This window comes from Muscardinus avellanarius, assembly GCF_963383645.1.
Source record: "Muscardinus avellanarius genome assembly, chromosome: 8".
Lineage (NCBI taxonomy): Eukaryota > Metazoa > Chordata > Mammalia > Rodentia > Gliridae > Muscardinus > Muscardinus avellanarius.
In genome coordinates, this window is record NC_137794.1 from 5868993 (window position 1) to 5887846 (window position 18854).

At 41.1% G+C, this 18854-nt stretch overlaps 1 protein-coding gene across 1 annotated transcript in view; it reads right to left on the bottom strand.

Moving 5' to 3' along the window:
* CYP39A1 (cytochrome P450 family 39 subfamily A member 1) overlaps positions 1–18854 on the bottom strand; it is a gene marked incomplete at both ends in the record, with an annotated part of 79811 nt that overhangs the window by 26110 nt on the left and 34847 nt on the right. Inside the window, one exon of the mRNA XM_080700047.1 lies at positions 3024–3157. Within this exon, the coding sequence (XP_080556173.1) occupies positions 3024–3157 (134 nt within the window). The remainder of the gene's footprint in view (positions 1–3023; positions 3158–18854) is intronic.

The following is an 18854-nucleotide window of genomic DNA, read 5'->3' on the forward strand; positions in this document are numbered from 1 at the left end:
AAGGAAACACTGTTGGATGTGTGCTCTTACCGTTAATAATCAAGATACTCACTGACAGATAAATACCTACACTGTAATACAACTGATTATTTGCTAACTAGAATATAAATGAGATTTAATGAAAGCTTAATAAAGATTGTCATAGCATTTGTGGTAATTAACATACTGTGCTTCTTAATTGTACCAAGTAGACTAATTCCTCTCAAAGCACATTCTTTAATACTCACAGTTTGAATCAAATAATAATTCAATTAATTAAGAGCACAAACTGCCAAAATCCCATCAAAACTAAATCCTATAATTTATGTAAGATCAGTAAACAAACTTTGTCTCCTTCACAGGCAAGAGTTGTAGCTTTTACAAAATATGGATTTTTATCTCTTTTGTATTCTACTATAAAATGTCTCTGGTTTGAATCCTAGCACTCTAGAACTGTGTATAATAAATAAAAAGTAAATGAGAATTAAAAATGTAGAGCTGTGTTGCCGGGCGTGGTGGCGCACGCTTGTAATCCCCGCGCTTGGGAGGCGGAGACAGGAGGATCACGCAGGTTGGAAGCCAGGCTCGTGCGCTGGCTTAAGAGACCCTGTTTCCAAATAAAAAATGTAAAAACAGGTCTGGGAGTGTAGCCCGGAGGTAGAAGGGCTTCCAGGAACCCCAGTACCACCAAAAAAAAAAAAATGTAGAGCTGTGTATAATAAATAGGAAGTGAACAAGAATTAAAAGTGGTCGAAATAAATGTGCTCTCTTGGAATTATGCCAGCCCTAAATCAAATCATTCTAAAAAAATGTATTCTGCCTAATTCACAAATATTTATTTATTTGGAAGTCTTCTGTGCACATACTTTTTCATGGTGTACTTGAGAGTTTTTTCTTACTTTTTTTTTTTTAATAGAAATGACCTCTCTTTCTCACTCAGCTCTGACTTCTAATGTCAGCTGAGATTTTCTATGACGTTCCTGTGATCTGTCCCCATTCTGTAATCTGTGACCTGGGGTTATCCAAAACACTTTCTTTACCTACTGATTTCCACAGACTGTGGCTGCCCAGGAATCTGTGGCTGAGTCAGCAGACACGAGGCCGCCCAATCCAGCGGCTCAATTTAAACAGAGTTATGCTGACTCTGATACAGGATCACATGACCAAGCATGATCAGTGGAGAGTCGTCACCTTTCAGCTAAAACTATTGCCAACAGATACGTTCCTGTATTAACAAAATGGTGCTATACAACTTATATTAAGAACCTGTTCCAGGGTCATTTAGTGATGAATGGAATTTAAGGACTTATATGATGATGTACATAGCCTATCACAATTTAGATAACATTTTTTATATATAGAGAAAAAAATCCTAAAATTCACACGGAACCACAGACAAGACTAAAGAGCCATAGCAATCCTGACCAAATCCAAGGAGAAAGAGCCACCCTGTCTGACTTCAAAGTATACCACAAAGCTAGGGGATCAAAACAGCATGGCCTGGCATCAAAACAGCCACACAGACCATCGCAACAGAGCAGAGAGCGCAGGGAAAAAAATCATGTGTTTATGGGAAACTGATCTTTTATAAAGATGCCAAAAACACAGAATGAGGAAAGGGCAGTCTCCTCAATACGTGGTGTTTGGGAAACTGTATACTCATGCGCAGAATAAAGAAATTAGGCCTTTATCTCATATCATATAACAAATCAAATCAAATAGATTAAACTTAAGACCTGAAACTGTAAAGCTACTACAGTAAAACATAGGATTAAAGTTTCTTGGTGTTCGTCTGGGTGATAATTTTTTCGGATATGAACTTAAAAGCACGAACAACAAAAACAGAAATAGACAAATGGGATTGCATTAAAATAAAAAGCTTTTGTATATCCAAGGAAACAATCAGCACAGTGAAGATACACTATAGCACTGGAGAAAATATTTGTAACTGTGCCATCTGATAAGAGGTCAATATTACACATACATAATTTGCAAGTAGAGAGTGTTGCAAATAACTCAACAGTAAGAAAACAACCTGATTAAACACAGGCAAAGAATACAAGTAGACATTTCTCAGAAGAAGCCAACAGGCATATGAAAAGATGCTCTATATGACTAATCACCAGGGAAATGCAGGTCCAATCCCAATCCATGATGAGATGCCACCTCACACCTGTCAGAATTTCTATTATCAAAAGGACAAAAGGTAAGTGTTGGAGGACAGGGAAACCCTGCACACGAGTGGTCTAGACTGTCAGCTAGTATGGACAGCCATTGCGGAAGACAGTGTAGACAGCTCAAAAGTTAAAAATAAACTCCCACAGGATCCAGCTACCCCCTACTTAGCATATATTCCAATGATATAAAATCAGTTTGTCAAAGATATAGTTACACTCCCACATTTATTGCAGCATTCTTTACAAAAGCTACAGTTGAAATCAACCTGTGTTCATCAGCAGAGAAATAAAAATAATGTTTACACACACACACACCACCGCTACCGCCACCACCACTGTAAAATACTATCCAGCCTTTAAAAAAAATACCATCGCTGGCAAAAGTATGAATGGGCATGGAAGATATTAAGTAAAATAAAACTGGCAGAGAAATTCTACATGACCTCATGACCTCGCTTGTGGGCACAATCAAAAAATGTTGAATTCACAGGGATAGAGATCAGAACGGCAGGCACCAGGGGCTGGGAAGAAAAAAAGGGATTTGGAGAAATGTTGGCAAAGTGGCTTAAAATTTCAGTAAGTAACAGGAATACGTTCCAGAGATTTATTATACAGCCTGGTGACTATTGTTAACAGCAGATAAGTGTCCGCAATACAAAAAGTTGTATGTTTGGTTATATATGTTAATTAGATTGACTTGGCTACTCTGTTATATATGTTTCAAAACCTGTTCTATTTATAAGTATATGTAATTTATTAATCAATTAAAATGAATTAATTAAATTGCACATTAGTCAAAACAAAATAAATGAGTAAGTAAAGTATTTTCTAGAAGGTTGATTATTTTAACACAAAACCATAACTTACCAAAATTTTAATTGGCTTCATTACTTTTCTTGTAATCACACCGGGGGCTTTTAGACGAACTGTTTCCAAAATACACCATTTAATTAACAAGAGTTTCTTCAAGTCATCCTCAGACACTTTAATTTTATCTTGACCTATAAAGAGAATTTTTAAAAAATAAAAAAGATATAAAGATTAAAAATATGTATGTTTTATCACTCTGAACCTCATTATGATGTATAATTACAATGCACAAATAAAAGTACCTTTTTAAAAAGTTATAACAATAGATGACCTAGACATCTGCTACCCAGTATAGCTCCGATACTTAACAATGAAGTATTGTGTCTTTGAAAAATTGTTAAGAGGGTAGATCTCACTGGCTTGCTGGCAATATGGCATCTCTGCACGCCCTTAATGTCAAATGTTCTTTTTTCTTTTTTTCTTTGCAGTGCTGGGGATTGAACCTCAAGCTACACCCAAGGCCCTATTTTTTAATTTTTATTCTTTATTTTGAAACAGGGTCTCACTGAGTTGCAAAGGGCGTCACTGAGTAACTGAGGCTGTCCGTGAACCGCGATCCTCCTTTCTCAGCCTCCTGGATGCTGGGATTACAAGCGTGCGCCACCACGCCCCGCTCTGATTTTTTAAAAAATCATTCACCTCAGAAGGTCCAAAAAGAACATCAGGATAAGGACAAGGGGGCAAAGGAAGGGCTTCAGCTGAAGGACGCGTGTGCCTCCTCCACACAGGTGCCTGGAACTTTCTGAAGGGAACATGGGCACTCCAGTATTTAGATCAAAGGCACCTGAAAAGGGATGAATATTACCCAAAGTATGATCAGAGCTTTTCAGTCAAATTAGACTGCGTAAATAATGATGTTTCATGAAAAATGTTTGCTTTTTTTAAAATTACATCAAACAACTGAGCTTTCAATTTGGCTTTGACAGTCCTTGCTTAGTAAAAGTCAACAGCGCTGTCAATCTAATTAAGTCAACCAACTTCTCTCTCTTGCGTTGCTCCGCAGGCAGCGAGGGACTAAGTCAATGCAGGAGAGGAGGGCAGGGGGTCTCCACCCATGTCTCTCTGACCCTGCCGGAGGCTGTTCTAAAGCAAGCCCCTTCTGCAGCAAAGGATGGCTACTGCTGCAGGGCAGGCTCATTGATCAAACCAAGGCAGAGTTCCTGAGGAGTCAGAAGCAAACGTCTTTGATTAGTGAGCTGGGAACCAGGATTTTTGTCTCTGACTACTAATCCTCATGAGGTGCCTATGTATTCTAATCACCTGGGCAGATTCTTGAGCACCCAGTAGGGACCAGAGCTAACTCAGGCTCTTCCAAGGTGACCACAAAGAAAGCATAGCTCTTGCTTGCAATGCGCTTAGTCTAGGAGGGGGTTAAGTTAACATGGTTAACTGGCATATTATGCAGACAAGAAAACTGTCCTGCAGGATGGAAAATATTGTAAAACAGGTAGGGGTCACATCCAACTAGAAGAAAAGGAAAACATTCCAAGTATCTTTCTTGAGAGTCAGTCTCAATAAATATCTGCTAAACTAATCAATTATCCAAATTCAACATGTGGAGATGGATGGGTGGGTATTCTAGATAAAGAGGAAGAATAAAGGAAGGTTGCAGAAAGCATGAGCCTGTTCAGAAAATGGCAATGGGTCTAGTTTTTTCTGGAAGGTGGAATACAGGCAGAGAACCCGGAGAAGTCCTATCTTGGGCTGAGGGAAGCTGAACTCTTCAACAGTGAAAATGGGCACGCTTGTAATCCCAGCATTCGGGAGGCTGAGACAGGAGGATCGTGGTTTGCGGACAGCCTCAGCTATTTAGTGAGGTCCTTCACAACTCAGTGAGACCCCGTTTCAAAATAAAGAATAAAAAATAGGGCTGGAGGTGTAACTAGGAGGTAGAATGCCCCTGGGTTCCATCCCTAGTAGCTCCCCCCAAAAGAAAAAAAATATAGCCATATGTAACAACATACTCTATGAATATAGACCTTCTGCTTATTTGCTACCTTTACTAGTGTTCAAAAAGACAGCACTCTTTTGATCTTCTTCTAGCCTAGACCGACATTGCCCTACAAAACTTCTGCTTTCCTATGGCAAGCATTGGAAAAAAGCAGAGCGTGCCTTCTACATTCACAAACTAAATACCACAGTTTTTCCAAATTGTGTTCTAGGAAACAGTTGCAAGATGTGGAAGGTCTGAAGGATAAAGATTCTACAACCAATAAAATATGAAAAAGGCTCCACTGTCCGTGACTCACTGAAAAGACAGATGCATCATGGGCTTGGAGAAATCCGACAGCGAACGCAGTGGTTTACACCAGTATCTCTGAACATTTTTGCACATGCAATCTGTCTGCTCCAATTTTCTGTGCCAGAAAATCATTTGCTATGTAACCAGGAAGTGAAAGAGAATAGCTATATTATGCCCGTGGATTCTTCCTAAGGAAATGCTCTTAAAAAAAAAAAAAAAAGCAAAGCCTGGTTTGAATTTGTCTGAGTATTACCAGCACATCCCGTATCTGTTCGTGTACATATGGCCTAATCTATGAATAGCTTTTAAAACAACAAAAAGCTTATCGCCGACTGAAAACCATCTCGATATGCCAAGTCGTTGGCACTACCAGTTTTACTTACCTTATACGTTTCCCGCACTATCCCTGTATTTTCTAAGCTAATTCGGAAGCAATATTTAGAAAATCCACGGCTACAGTACAAAATACTTTATTTGAAGTGACCAAGACTTTTGCGTATGCAACAGATATCATGACTAAACCAAACAAACATTTCTTTTGGCATTTATTGGAGACCAACGTGCTCAACTTTGCAAGGAATTTAAGAGTTAGGAGGTCTTTGGTCTCAAGTGACCATAAATTCTAAAACTGAAGAAAGGGTACATACTTTCTTCAGACAGTGTTAAGAAGAAAAATCTGGTGTTTGTAACTTGTGGGCTAGTATCTTTTGTCGTTCCAACCTACAGCAGTGCCTAGCATATGGTAAACGCTCAGTACAAAACATTGTTTAATGTACCATTATTACTTGGGTGACTTTAATAAAAATTCTGGAAAAACCCATATTTCCCTAATTTAATCTTATGCCACAGCTAATAAAATTATTTTGTCCCTTGAAACTTTTTTTTGAGAGTAAATCTACAGACTGAAGCCCTATACCTTAAACTAATTGGATAGCATGTCTGAAGAATTCTTTCAATTCCTCTGCTATGATTTACGTATGACCCCCAGGGCCTGCATGCTAGAAGTGTGGCCCCTAATGTAACGTACTACAGGGCAGTAGACTTTTGCACAGGAGAGCCCCGAGGGAGGTGACTGGGTGATGCCCGCCCTCGGGAAGGGGTCGATGCTCCCCTTGCAAGACTAGATCAGTCTCCAAGAGAGGCAGATGTTACAGTGAGGCTGTTCTGTGTGCCTGACCTCTTTTGTAAGCATTCCCTTCCCCAGATTGAGTCTACTTAGCGTTTTTAGTCATCAAAACACTGAGCCAAATACATCTCTTTTCTTTACAATTTCCCAAGCCTTAGGGATTCTGTGATAGCAACTAAGACCAACTAAGATATACTCAATCCACAGATGTTCACTGAACTGAGCACCTCTGGGAAGTTGTCAAGTCCTGAGAGATAAAAGGCGGTGGTCCTGACTCTAAACAGCCTGGGAGTTGGCAGACCATGAAGAGTGGCTAGCTGGGGGCAAATGCTACCACTTCAAAATGGATTCAAGTGTACCGCTCCCTGAGGGGGCACTGTGGTGGCCCTGACCAGCCAGGGAAAGGAGAAGTCAGAAAGGTTCCCTCTCCCCAGCTCACCAAAAAATTCAGATACATGAAATAGAGGGCATGTTTGAATAACAGGAGCCCGTGCGGTTGGAGTAGGGTTCAAGACAGAACGTGACTGGAGGTCCAACTGGGACAGTGGTCTGAACAAGCCTCAGCATGGCTTGGGAATGGGTCCTCCCTCTCTCCCAGTGGTGCTCCTCTGGGGCACAGTCTGCTAACACCTGCGGAAGCCAGAGGTAATGATAGGAAGTGCCTTACCCTCTCTCAAACTCTGAGTGTACCCCAGGAATGTAGGGTGTCAACTCTGGGCTCTCCCCTCCTATCTACATTCTCTCCCTGGAGGGATTCAAATAGACCCTTTTCTAGAAAATACCACCATTCTGGTGTTACTCAGAAGGACATTTTTCACCTCAGTCACTTCCCAGCTGGCTCTGCTTGTCTACGTGGCATGTCAGAGCACACAATGACCAACGTAGAACTCTGTTTCCCCCACTGAAACAAACCCTTTTATACCCAGAAAATGGAATTGACATCTCTCCAGTTGTGCAAGCTCCAAACTTGACACTGTGATACAATAAAGGCATATTTGGTCCATGGCACGGAGTCTTTGCAGTCTCCTGAGTAATGGAGGAGAGAGGAGCATCCTTTGGTATTCATCATACATAAGCCCTTCAACCCCTTGAGCTCATGATAGGGTATCCTTTGGAAGAGAGAGGCTACGGGTCAGAGGAGCTGACCATGAGATTGAGATTTCAGCCCTACCCTGACTTCAACCTCTGAGGAGGGGCGAGGGCTGGGGACTGAGTTAACTGCCAGTGGATAGTGATTTAATCAACTGTGCCCAACCATGCCTATGTGATGGAACTTCTATAAAGACTCTAACAAAGATGTTCTGAGGGCTTCTGGGTTGGTAAATACATCCAAGGGCTAGGGGGTGGCACACCCCACCTCCGAGGGGAAACAAACATTTGTCCTGAGTCCTTTCCAGATCTTGCCCTCTCTTCTTCCGTGTAGTCATTTCTATCATTATAATACCCTTTATGGCACATGAGTCACAGTCACCAAAGCATTTCCCTAAGAAAATTATCCACACTAGAGAAGGAGTAGTAGAACCCCCACTTTATAGCCAAATTGGGCAGAAGTGTGGGTAACTGGCAACCTGTACATTCAGTTGGCATCTGAAGTGGAGGTAGTATTGTGAAATTGGGCCCTTAACCTGTGGGGTCTGCGCTAACTCCAGGTAGACAAGTCAGAATCGAATTGAATTCTAGGACACTCACTTAGTGTCTGCAGAGAATCTTATAATTTCTTGGTGAGGAAAACCCACACATTTGGTTCAGAGGTGTTGTGAATAGAGAAAGGGTTCTAACCTCAGGGGTGGATGAATCCACTGAGATTAATGGTTTGAAGGGACTTACTGGGTGGTAGCTGAAGACAGGCGGGCTGTGGCTGGAGAGTATAGGTCACGGGGGGGGGCATGACCTTGGGGTTATATCTATTCCTGGTTCCTTCCTCTCTCTCCCTCTACTTCTCTGCCACACCTTGCCATCATGATATTTCTGCCTTGAACAGAATGACAATAGACTGAACCTCTGTAACTATGAGTCAAATAAACCTTCCTCTTCTAAATTGCTCTTGTCGGGAATTTTGGTCATAGTGGCAGAAAGTTAACTAATACAAGCTGAGTATTCCATAAAGTCTGACATGCTTACTGTCACACAGAAAAGGTAGCTTAAAGGGAATGAGTTATTGGTTTGTTCTTCATTGTACCTCCTAGTGCTAAAAAGCCCAGACTTTATTACAGCATTTGAATATTAAAAGTACTATAGGTTCTATGTGGTCTCCACTGCTTGCATTATTTTATAAGCAAGTCAAGTTTATACAAAACATTATCTGATTAACCCTACAAAATATGGTTATTTTAGAAGGCAAATAAAGACCATCTTTCAAGGGAACAAATATCTTTGCTTAGAATATACTTTCCTGTAATGGTCTCCAAATTACGTTCAGGTAGCCAGAAGATACATGGAAACAGATGTTAAGAAAATCGCTTTCCTGATACTCAACTTATGCATTTGCTCTTTTCTAAAACTGATCTAAGAAAATACTGTGGTCTGGTTCTCTCTCCCAAACTCCATTACAAAATCACCTTTTCCTCACTTTAAAATAAAATGTCTTGCCTCTCAGCCATTCTGACTTACAATCTGCTGCATTCCCCCAGAGGTACAAACATCTCTTGGGTACCAAACAAAAGGGCAATTAGATAACACAGTGTACCTGAGGGAAAAGGCCCTGAAAGCAAAGTAAAACAGGCACAGGAGAGAAATACTGAAAGTCAACACGTCTTGTTCTTCCTAGTTTATGCACTAGTTCTTGCTCACAACACATGTATCTATGTCCATGTATGCCCACCAGTCTTAGAATTCCAACTCAAAAGTGAGGTGAGTTCCACAAAAACAGACGTCAACATGGCAACCTGAATGAGAACAGTCAAGTCTTTTCTGCTCGAAAATATGTCGGAAGCTGGGCATGGCGGTGCATACTTGTAATCCCAGTAATTGGGTGACTGAGACAAGAGGACTGCAGGTTCAAAGCCAGCCCCGGCAACTTAGTGAGGCCCTGTTTGAAAATAAATTTTAAAAGGGCTAGAGGGTGTGGCTCAGAGGCAGAATGCTCCTGGGGTTCAATCCCCAGTATCAGAAAAGAAAGTGGGAGGGAGGGAGGGGAAGAAAAGAAAAGAAAGGGAAAAGGAAATGAGTTGGAAAATAAATTGGATTGGTTGATTGGTTTGATAAATACTGGCTCTGAGAATTAGGTTATAGGACAGCTACTTTTCATAACTGAATGGACTAAATCTGCAACTTTTGATATTTAGATATTCTAAATAAGAACATGTAGGCAATATATCAGGTAACCCAGATTTTGCAAATATTTAAGCATAGGATAACAAATATTAGACAGTAACCTGAAGGTTTAGGAGAAGATATGTAATTCTTTTAGAAGGTACTTGAGAGAAAGAGGAAGGAATAGAGGGAACCAATATCTGATATTAAATGAAGCCCTCGTAGAAACCCTGAATGTCCTTGGTGAGACAGAAAAGAGAGGTACTGGGGCTGCTGAAGTGTGCCAAGTGAGGAAGACAGGCTGCAGATGATGATGGTGATGATGGTTTTGATGGTGATGATGGTGGTGGTGGTGATTGCCAAGACATCCTGCTGCCTCGGCATCTATGTGTTGAGACCCCCACTCCACATAGTTAAATCGGCAAAAACGCCCCGAGAAGGAGGTGTCGTCTCTGGCCAAAGTACCCCCCACTTTTAGATACCCTTCACTATTATTCCTTTTAACTTTCTACACGAATTGCTCCAGTGATGTGAAATTAGAAATATAAAAAGAAACTGAGTCCGTGGAAATAAACTCTCTAATAATTTGTCTAAACGTCCTTGGCTCTGCTCAACAATAATGAGAAACTGGCCAGAATTCAGGTACTGTGATAAGCACCCCAGCTGCAGCAATCACAAATGGCCTCCGACCTTCATCACTATCTATCACTCCGGCAAAAGTAGCTCAGTTCAAAATAATTATTCACCCTTGAAATCCTGCCTAGAGACAGAGAGAAACCTTGTGTGTAACCTTAAAGAAACAACTTAGCTGCCCGAATACAATAGACCCAAAGAAAAAGACTGTTAACTTTTACCTCAGTGTGAGCATTCCAGGAGATAGAAAAACTGGCCGCATAATTAGAAATTAATATTACAAAATAAAGGACAGACATTTTAAATATATATGTATGAAGGAAAAAAAATACTGTAAGAATAAGAAAAGCATTTTTGCATGAAAAAGAGCTTATCATAAGAAAGTCCCAACTGGGAAAGAAAGAAATTAGAAAGTTAGAAGCAGACTGCAGAGTTTGTGACAGGGAAGTGGATTCTTTTAATAGGCTTGTTGTTTAAAGAAGAGTGCTCAGCAGTTAAGGAAATACATCTGACAATTAGAACTAAGAACCTTGTGGTGTTATTTGCGGTATTTTGTCTACCAAACTGTGTTGTGAGTATGCTTAAGCTTTCAGATTTAGAAGATAAGATGCCAACACCTGAATTACCACATTTCCCCACACTTGCTATATGAACTGAGCCCAAAAGATGGAAAAGTTCCAGGAAAAGTTCCCGAGAAGCTCCCAAGCCTTGACTATCCTGGGAGGCTGCCACCTGGAACTGCTATCTACAAGACCTTGGGACCTTGGAGAGGAACAGAAGTTAATTCTTCAAAGGCCAACAGCCAGCTGAAAGACCTCCCCCCTTTTCTCTTAACTTTACTGGTGAAGTGTATAAATTTCTTGGGGTTTTTGTAATAAAGTGTCATTGGCTCAAGAAGCCTTTGTCCACCCCAGGTTCTTTTCCAAAGCGTCGTAACTAAAAACTTAAGGAATTCATAGAGGGGAAAGAACCGCTGCAGATAAGAATCTGCAGAACGTCGCCTGCCTTTTGTCCCATCTTTCTGAGGCCCCCGACCGCTAGTGGACTTGCCCCCCACAGGACTGAACCCGCCGGTAACAGGTTATGGTGATGAAGATGGTGATGATGGTGGTGATGATTCCTCCTCCTCCTCCTCCTCCTCCTCCTCCTCCTCATCTTCCTCCTCCTCTTATGTGGTACCTGGGATTGGACCCAGGGGCATTCTATCTCTGAGCTACAGCCCCTTTTTATTCTTCGTTTTGAAATAGGGTCTTACTAAGTTGCAGAGGGCCTCACTAAGTTGCTGAGGCTGGCTGTGATCCTTTTATCTCAGTCTCCCATGTACTGGAGATCTCTGATAAAAGAGAGGGACATGGAAGGTGATTGATAACCAAGGAAGGTCAAGAAAGATTCTCGGTAGCAAATGGCAGATAGGTCTGTTAAGTTGTCCTGGCTGCAATGCAATTTTACCTTTCTTTGTTCTATTTTGTTTGTTTATTATCTTAATAGAGCCAGCTAACACCTACTTTATGTTAACGCTTGGGGAAGGGAAGAGCTGGCGATGCCCACCAAGAAACTGCAATGCAGCAGAAAGGCCGGCTGCACAAAAGGGAAAGAGCGGACATGAGAACCAGCAAAGGCAAGGACCAGGAGTCCAGACAGGCTAGACGCCTCTAGCTCTTTCTGCCTCCCCCATTTCTCCCTCCAAAGATTTCTAGAAGTCTGATGATGGGGTTCACATCAATTTTACCTTCTTGAGGGGGATACTGGGGATTGAACCCGGGAATTCTACCTCCAAGCTACACCCCCAGCCCTGTTTTTTTATTCTTCATTTTGAAACGGTGTCTCCCTGAGTTGCAAAAAGCCTTACTAAGTAGCTGAGGCTGGCCGCTGTATTAAGTATTCTTAGTAGACCAATTGACTTGCAAAGTGTGAAAACATTTTACATTGTATTATATAATATAGAAACAAAGGCTTGTTTTGAGTTGAAAATATTTAAAACTGTGACCTATAAATGTACAAGAAAGGTATACTACCCTTGGTTGGAAAATAAGAATTTTGATCAAATATTTTTAGTTGCTCAAATTCTTGTGTGAAGGGAGGAAAAGCAAAGAGGTATTCTTGGATCAGACAAAGAAAAATAAAGAAAATACACTGTCTTTAAATATATGTAGAACAGAAGATCTTTTGATTAGAACACCTAGAAATGTCTCTGTGCCCATACTGTGAATATTTTAATTCACATCTGTGGCTTGTTCTTCCAGCCTCGGGACTCTAAAATTAGAAGGCTCTTCTTGGAAGAATGCCACGGTAATCATCAGAGGACTGAAACCTAATGGAGACCAGGACCATGACAGGCCAGGGGAGAAAGTATGGGCGCTCTGAGGTAAAACCCACAAATCATCTCTTCAACCCTTGGCATGAATACAATGAAATCAAACCTTGGGATCCTAGAAAACAAATCAAAGAACGGATGATTCTTATCCGCAGAAACAGCAAAAAAGAAGATTCTAAAATACTATATGTAGTTTTGAGATTAGTCATAGTGACAAGCTTATAATAGCACAGCAACTACAAACTATATTTGTTAAGGCTATATCAGAGATGGAAATTTTATGACTTTGGTCACTGGTTCATTCAGTGTCACTTTGCTGCCTATCTGGTATGCACGAGCCCAGGCATCGATGCCTTGGAAGACAGGAAGAAAATAATCCTAATTTATTGGCCATCTCATCTCACAAATATTTTGGGTATCTCCATTCTTTCCTTACAGCTACCCCACCAGCCAATCTGGCCTTGGAGAACTAGTGTGTCCGAGGAGAAATGTTTAAAAGTGTCAGAGCAGCCTCCAAACCTACCGCTGTCTGCACCTAAAGCCCCCAAGCTTGCCAATATGCTTCTTCAGAGAGGAGAAGGGAATGAGCCAGACACAGCCATGGCCTTAAAGGATCTTGGACACAATATCTAAGGAGAAACAACCAAAGGGTCAGTAGAGCCCATCTCCTCTTGCTTACGGCTGTAATTTAAACTAAACCTAGCAGGATGGGCACGAGTCATGCAGGCATTCCAAAAATCAATCATAAAAATAGGATTTCTTAGACTTAAAAAAAACCACCATGAATCAAGTAGAATCACTGAAGGAAGCCCTTCTTTGAGAGATGGCATCTCTGGTCTTGCAGTATTATAAGCCAAATCCTTGCTCACAGGCACGCATAGACATACATATGTATATACATGCATACATCATAAAAAATGTTAGAGTTGTTTCTATGGCCCTGGAATAACAAGATGCAAATACTTAAATGCATAACTTTGGGGACATAATCTGGCTTTTAACAGAAAAGAAGCAACGGTAGACAGACCTGTGAAAACCTGTGGGGAAACTAAGTTAGAGCTTGTGATGGAATAGCGAGGAAGCCCCTGCACCTCCCCACAGATGCGAGGCAGATGTGCTCGCTACAAAGCTAGGCGGGGAAAGAGAAAGGAAAGCAGGTTATAAACTCCCCTCACGCCTCAGAAGTGCGTCCCTACGCAGCCTCCCGCCTCCAGCCTTCCTCTGGAAAGCCTGGCCCCGCGGCTCTGTTTGCTGTTCTGTGTGGAAGGCAAGCTTTCCTTCACAAAGGTTGCCTTTCATATGCATAGATCAGCTTGTTTAAGATATTGAAAGTGGAGGTGTGCACAAAATGTCAGAGAGCACACGCAGGGGAAGGAACCGCAGATAAAAATACAGGAGGTAACCTTTGAAAAGGACACAAAGTGGAGAGACAACCGTCGGCAATGGCTCCAACCAACGTGTGGTGAACAGGTCTATTTTCTACATTTTGTAGCAATGATTTCTTTTAATAAAGTAAAATCAGATAATTTTAAGGTTTTTACTTGAGACTGTCATTTCAGAAAATTATGTACTAGCTTGGAAGAATATGACATTTTTATGATTTACACACATACACAAATAATGAAGCCATGTCATTAATTATCATCAAAAAATCGGGGCAGAAAGCTGTTTTATCTTATGGCATATTTTCTCAACGAGAGGCTTTAAAATAAGCTTCTAATAAGTGTTTAGAGAATAAAGAAAGCTAAAGAGAAACAGTAAATAAAAATTTACAGTACTTGGGGGAAGGAAAATCTTATATCCCTCCTTTCAGAAATTAAAAGAAAACTCAATATAAGTAATAATCAAGTATTCCATTTTTAAAAATTACTATTTTGTACCCAAATATTCTTAGATATTTATTTAAAAGCTATTTTCTTCTTTTTCTTCAGAAGAAACCCATATTCACTAGGTTAGCACATCTCACACGAGGAGAATAAAAGTGAATAAAAATAGTCCTGAAGCTGGGCGTGGTGGCGCAGGCTTGTAATCCCCGCGCTTCGGAGGCTCAGACCGGAGGATCGCGCTGGTTCGAAGCCAGCCTCAGCTACTTAGTGAGGCTCTCAGCAACTTAGTGAGACCCTGTTTCCAAATAAAATATAAAATAGGTCCAGGAATATAGATGGGAGGTAGAAGGCCTCTGGGTTCCATCCTCAGAACCACACACACACAATAAATAAATAAATAAATAAATAAATAAATAAATAAATAAATATAAAAAAACGGTGCTGAAGCAGGTCTTCTGTTTACAATAGGTTCTAGATGTCAAAGGTCTCAAATTTTTTTATGGGTAGTAAGAATGGGCTACCTATAAAATGGGCTACCTTTTATAGGTATAATGGGCTGGTTAGACTTGTGGGAATTCGGAGATAAAGATTTGTTTGCAGCCGGGCGTGGTGGCGCATGCTTGTAATCCCCGCGCTTGGGAGGCGGAGACAGGAGGATCTCGCTGGTTCGAAGCCAGCCTCGCTGGCTTAAGAGACCCTGTTTCCAAATAAAAAAATATAAAATACGCCTGGGAGTGTAGCCTGGAGGTAGAAGGGCTTCCAGGAACCCCAGTACCACAAAAAAAAAAAAAAAAAAAAAATTTGTTTGCTAACTTGTCTTTGCAATGGGTTAAGCAATAAATCCCCTTTCCATTTGTTTTAAGTTTTTAAAGAAACCCTGTGAAACTGATTTGTGATTACTGGGCAGCTAATTTTAAACTCTGGATAAAGCCCCTGATAATGTTTTCTGTCTTCAAATGCGTAATTCACTCTATTTCTGAGGACTGAGATATGGTGACCACAGTAGGGTTATAGCTGACTTGAGAAGCCAAAAGCAGCAGGGATTGGAAAAGAAGAAATGATAAAATAACACTGAGGAAACAAGGTCGTAGAGCTAAGTTGGTCGAGCAGGGGGTGAACTCCATGGGACAATTCTTCAGCACAGTAAAGACACAATCTTCTAATGTGTTTACTATGCTTTGGACTAGACCTTCCCCAGGCCGTATGAGTCACAAGACCAGACGACAGTTTCTAGCAGTGGGCAAAAAGCACATCACAACCAGATATCTTCAGTTAAAAAAAAAAATCAGGTCTAACCAGCCATGGTGGCGCACGCTTGTAATCCCAGTACTTGGGAGGCTGAGACAGGAGGATTGCACAGGTTCGAAGCCAGCCTCGGCTACTTAGTGAGGCTCTCATCAACTTAGTGAGACCCTGTTTCCAAATAAAATATAAAAAAATAGGTCTGGGAGTGTAGCCCGGAGGTAGAAGGCCCCTGGGTTCCATCCCCAGTACTACAAAAAAAAAAAAAAAAAGAAAGAAAGAAAGAAAGAAGAAAGAAAGAAGTAAAGAGAAAGAAAAATCATATGCAGGTATAAAAGGGAAAGGTTACTTTGTTTGTGAAGAAAGAGAAAGAGTGATGGAGACAAGACTAAAAAGTAAAGCCAGAGGATGCGAACAGGGTTGCCTGGTGCAGCAGAGTTGATTATAAAAAAAAAAAAAAAAATCCAGCGGGGCGTGGTGGTGCACACTTGTAATCCCAACATTCGGGAGGCTGAGACAGGAGGATCGTGGTTTGCAGCCAGCCTCAGCTACGTAGTGAGGCCCTCTGCAACTCAGTGAGACCCTGTTTCAAAATAAAAAATAAAAAATAGGACTGGGGGGTATAGCTCGGAGGTAAAATGTCCCTGGGTTCTATCCCCAGTATTAAAAAAAAAAAAAATCCAGTTTACTACAGAAGATAGTCTTCAATCAGCTAGTCTTTTCCCTTTTCTCCTCTGCTTTTCCTTCCCACCTCCTAAACTTTCTCTTTATCCCTCTTAGAGAATGTCCAGGTCCTTCTGCATATAGTAGAGGCGACTCTGGATTTAGGCAGATATCTATGGTATACGAATTTATTGAACATCTAAAATAATTAGGGAGTAAATATAATTTTCTTGTATGGGAGAGAGAGGTTGACTGGCTAAAAAAGGAGCAGGAGGGACCCCGGGTTTTAGGCCTGTGTTCCTGGCTCACTCACAGAAACCCCTGAATACCAAGGAGCGAACATGAGGAGGTCCATTCAGCAAAACTCCCGAGCTGAGGACACAGATACAGAAAATTACGTATTTCCAGCCTTCTTGAAAACACAAGGCTTGTGCTATTATTTCAAACACACTAAGCTTACTCTGTTGATGATGTGTGCATGCATGCATGCATGCTTTTACCGTCTTGTACCCCATTAAGATGTGTGACTACAATGTACCATTAAATTTTTTAATTTATTTTAAAGATCAATAGTTTATTCTACCTCTCAAATTCATCTCCTCTCTCTCTCTCTCTCTCTCTCTCTCTCTCTCTCTCTCTCTCTCTCCCTTTCTCTCTCTCTCTCTCTCCCTCTCCTAGACATTGAACCCAAAGCATTCTACCTCCAAACTAGACTCCCAGCCCTATTTCATTTCGAAACAGAGGTCTCACTAAGTTACTGGGGACCTTGCTAAATTTCAGAGGCTGGTTTCAAACCTGAAACCCTCTTGTCTCAGTTTCCCAAGTGCCCACCTCTAAATATTTAACCGAAAAAAAGATACTTTGGGGGGTTTTCTTATAGCATTAACCTCTTTTGTTATTGTACACATCATTGTTACATATGCTGGCTGAGACAAGAGGATCGTGGTATGAGGACGGCCTTAGTGAGGCCCTTTGCAACTCAGTGAGACTCTGCTTCAAAATAAAGAATAAAAAATAGAGCTGGGGGTGTAGCTCAGAGGTAGAATGCTCCTGGGTTCCATCCCCAGTACTGCAAAAAAAAAAAAAATGTGCATCATGGGTGAAGGATGATCAGGGTAGCTGAGTCTGGCTGCAAACCACAATCCTGCTGTCGCAGCCTCCCAAATGGTAGGACTACAAGCACATTTTAAACTGTTCCAAATCCTACTGTGGGGTTTCCAAAGGACAGTGCCACCATACCAAGTCACCGGTGTAAGAGTCTCCTTTGAAAATAAAACTCGTGTCATTTTCACAAGTATTACCCTTCTATATTAAAAGACTTTCAGTTTCTCTCTTTACTAAGGGATACGGTAGAGCCTGCATCAAAATTTTAAAGCAATTTTTAAGAACTAAAAGATGTAGTCCATTTTGTAGGAGATGAGAGAGAGAGAGAGAGAGAGAGAGAGAGAGAGAGAGAGAGAGAGAGAATTGCCTAAACAAGGCAACACTGAGTAGATAAGAATGTAAAATTAACCTGGATCTAGCAATACCGCTTACGTACAAAGTCACCATATTGGTTCTAAAGTTTATCTTGCAGTCTCTGGAGAGATGTCAACTGATTTTAAGGCTTTTTACTTCAGCATGTTCTCAAATGGAAAAAAAAAAAAGAGATTATCTAAATGCCTAAGTAATTCTACAGCAGAATACTAAAATATAACCATGTCTAAATACAAATGTAGAAAATTAAGAGAGCAGATGAGGAGTGCTGCCCTATTGTGAGATGGTGTCGACCTGGGGAAATGCTAGGCCACAGCTCCAAGATTGGAGCCGGGCTGTCAAATGACCTACAGTTAGCAGCCATCTCTCTTCAGCCTGTTGAAACTGGGGAAAAATGGAGTGACTTCAAAATCTCTTGAGTTAGGATACCTGCAGGCACTTCAGGCAGACATTTGTTTAAGAAAATGGTCTCCGGGGAACTCTCACAAGCCAGCTATCACACACACCAACCTCACTCGGCTCTTTATGCCGGGTGAAGTCAAAGGTTCTAAATTCCAAACGACACTATCCTGATCTTTGACTCCAAGGGGAAAAGAGGATACAATTATATTTGGGGTGGAAAAGAACAGTCTCAGACAAAATCTCCTGTATTTATAAATACTTTCTCAGGCAATCCACAGATGGCCTTGAAGGTGGATAACTAAGTGCTGTGTGAGAAGCTTATGCATAATTTACTGTTCCTTGGGTCTAATTCCAGGATCTTAAAAGCCAGGGTAGCAATGGAAAGCCAGGCGGGGAGATTTCCTGTATGATATGTTATATCCGCACAAATCTCCATGTTAGATACATATTGTCCGGCTTCAAGTGAGAGAAGAGAGAATTGTAATAAAATACCTTTTTTTTTTTCTGATCATAACTTCCTTGGAGTGCCCTTGGCTCTGTGACTTGATCTCTTCGATATTTTGGGCAATCTGCCACACGAGAGGCTAAAAATGTATCATGGCCATAACTCTGGCTGGCAGCCATAACGAGTGAGCTTGTGAAGTCAGCTGAA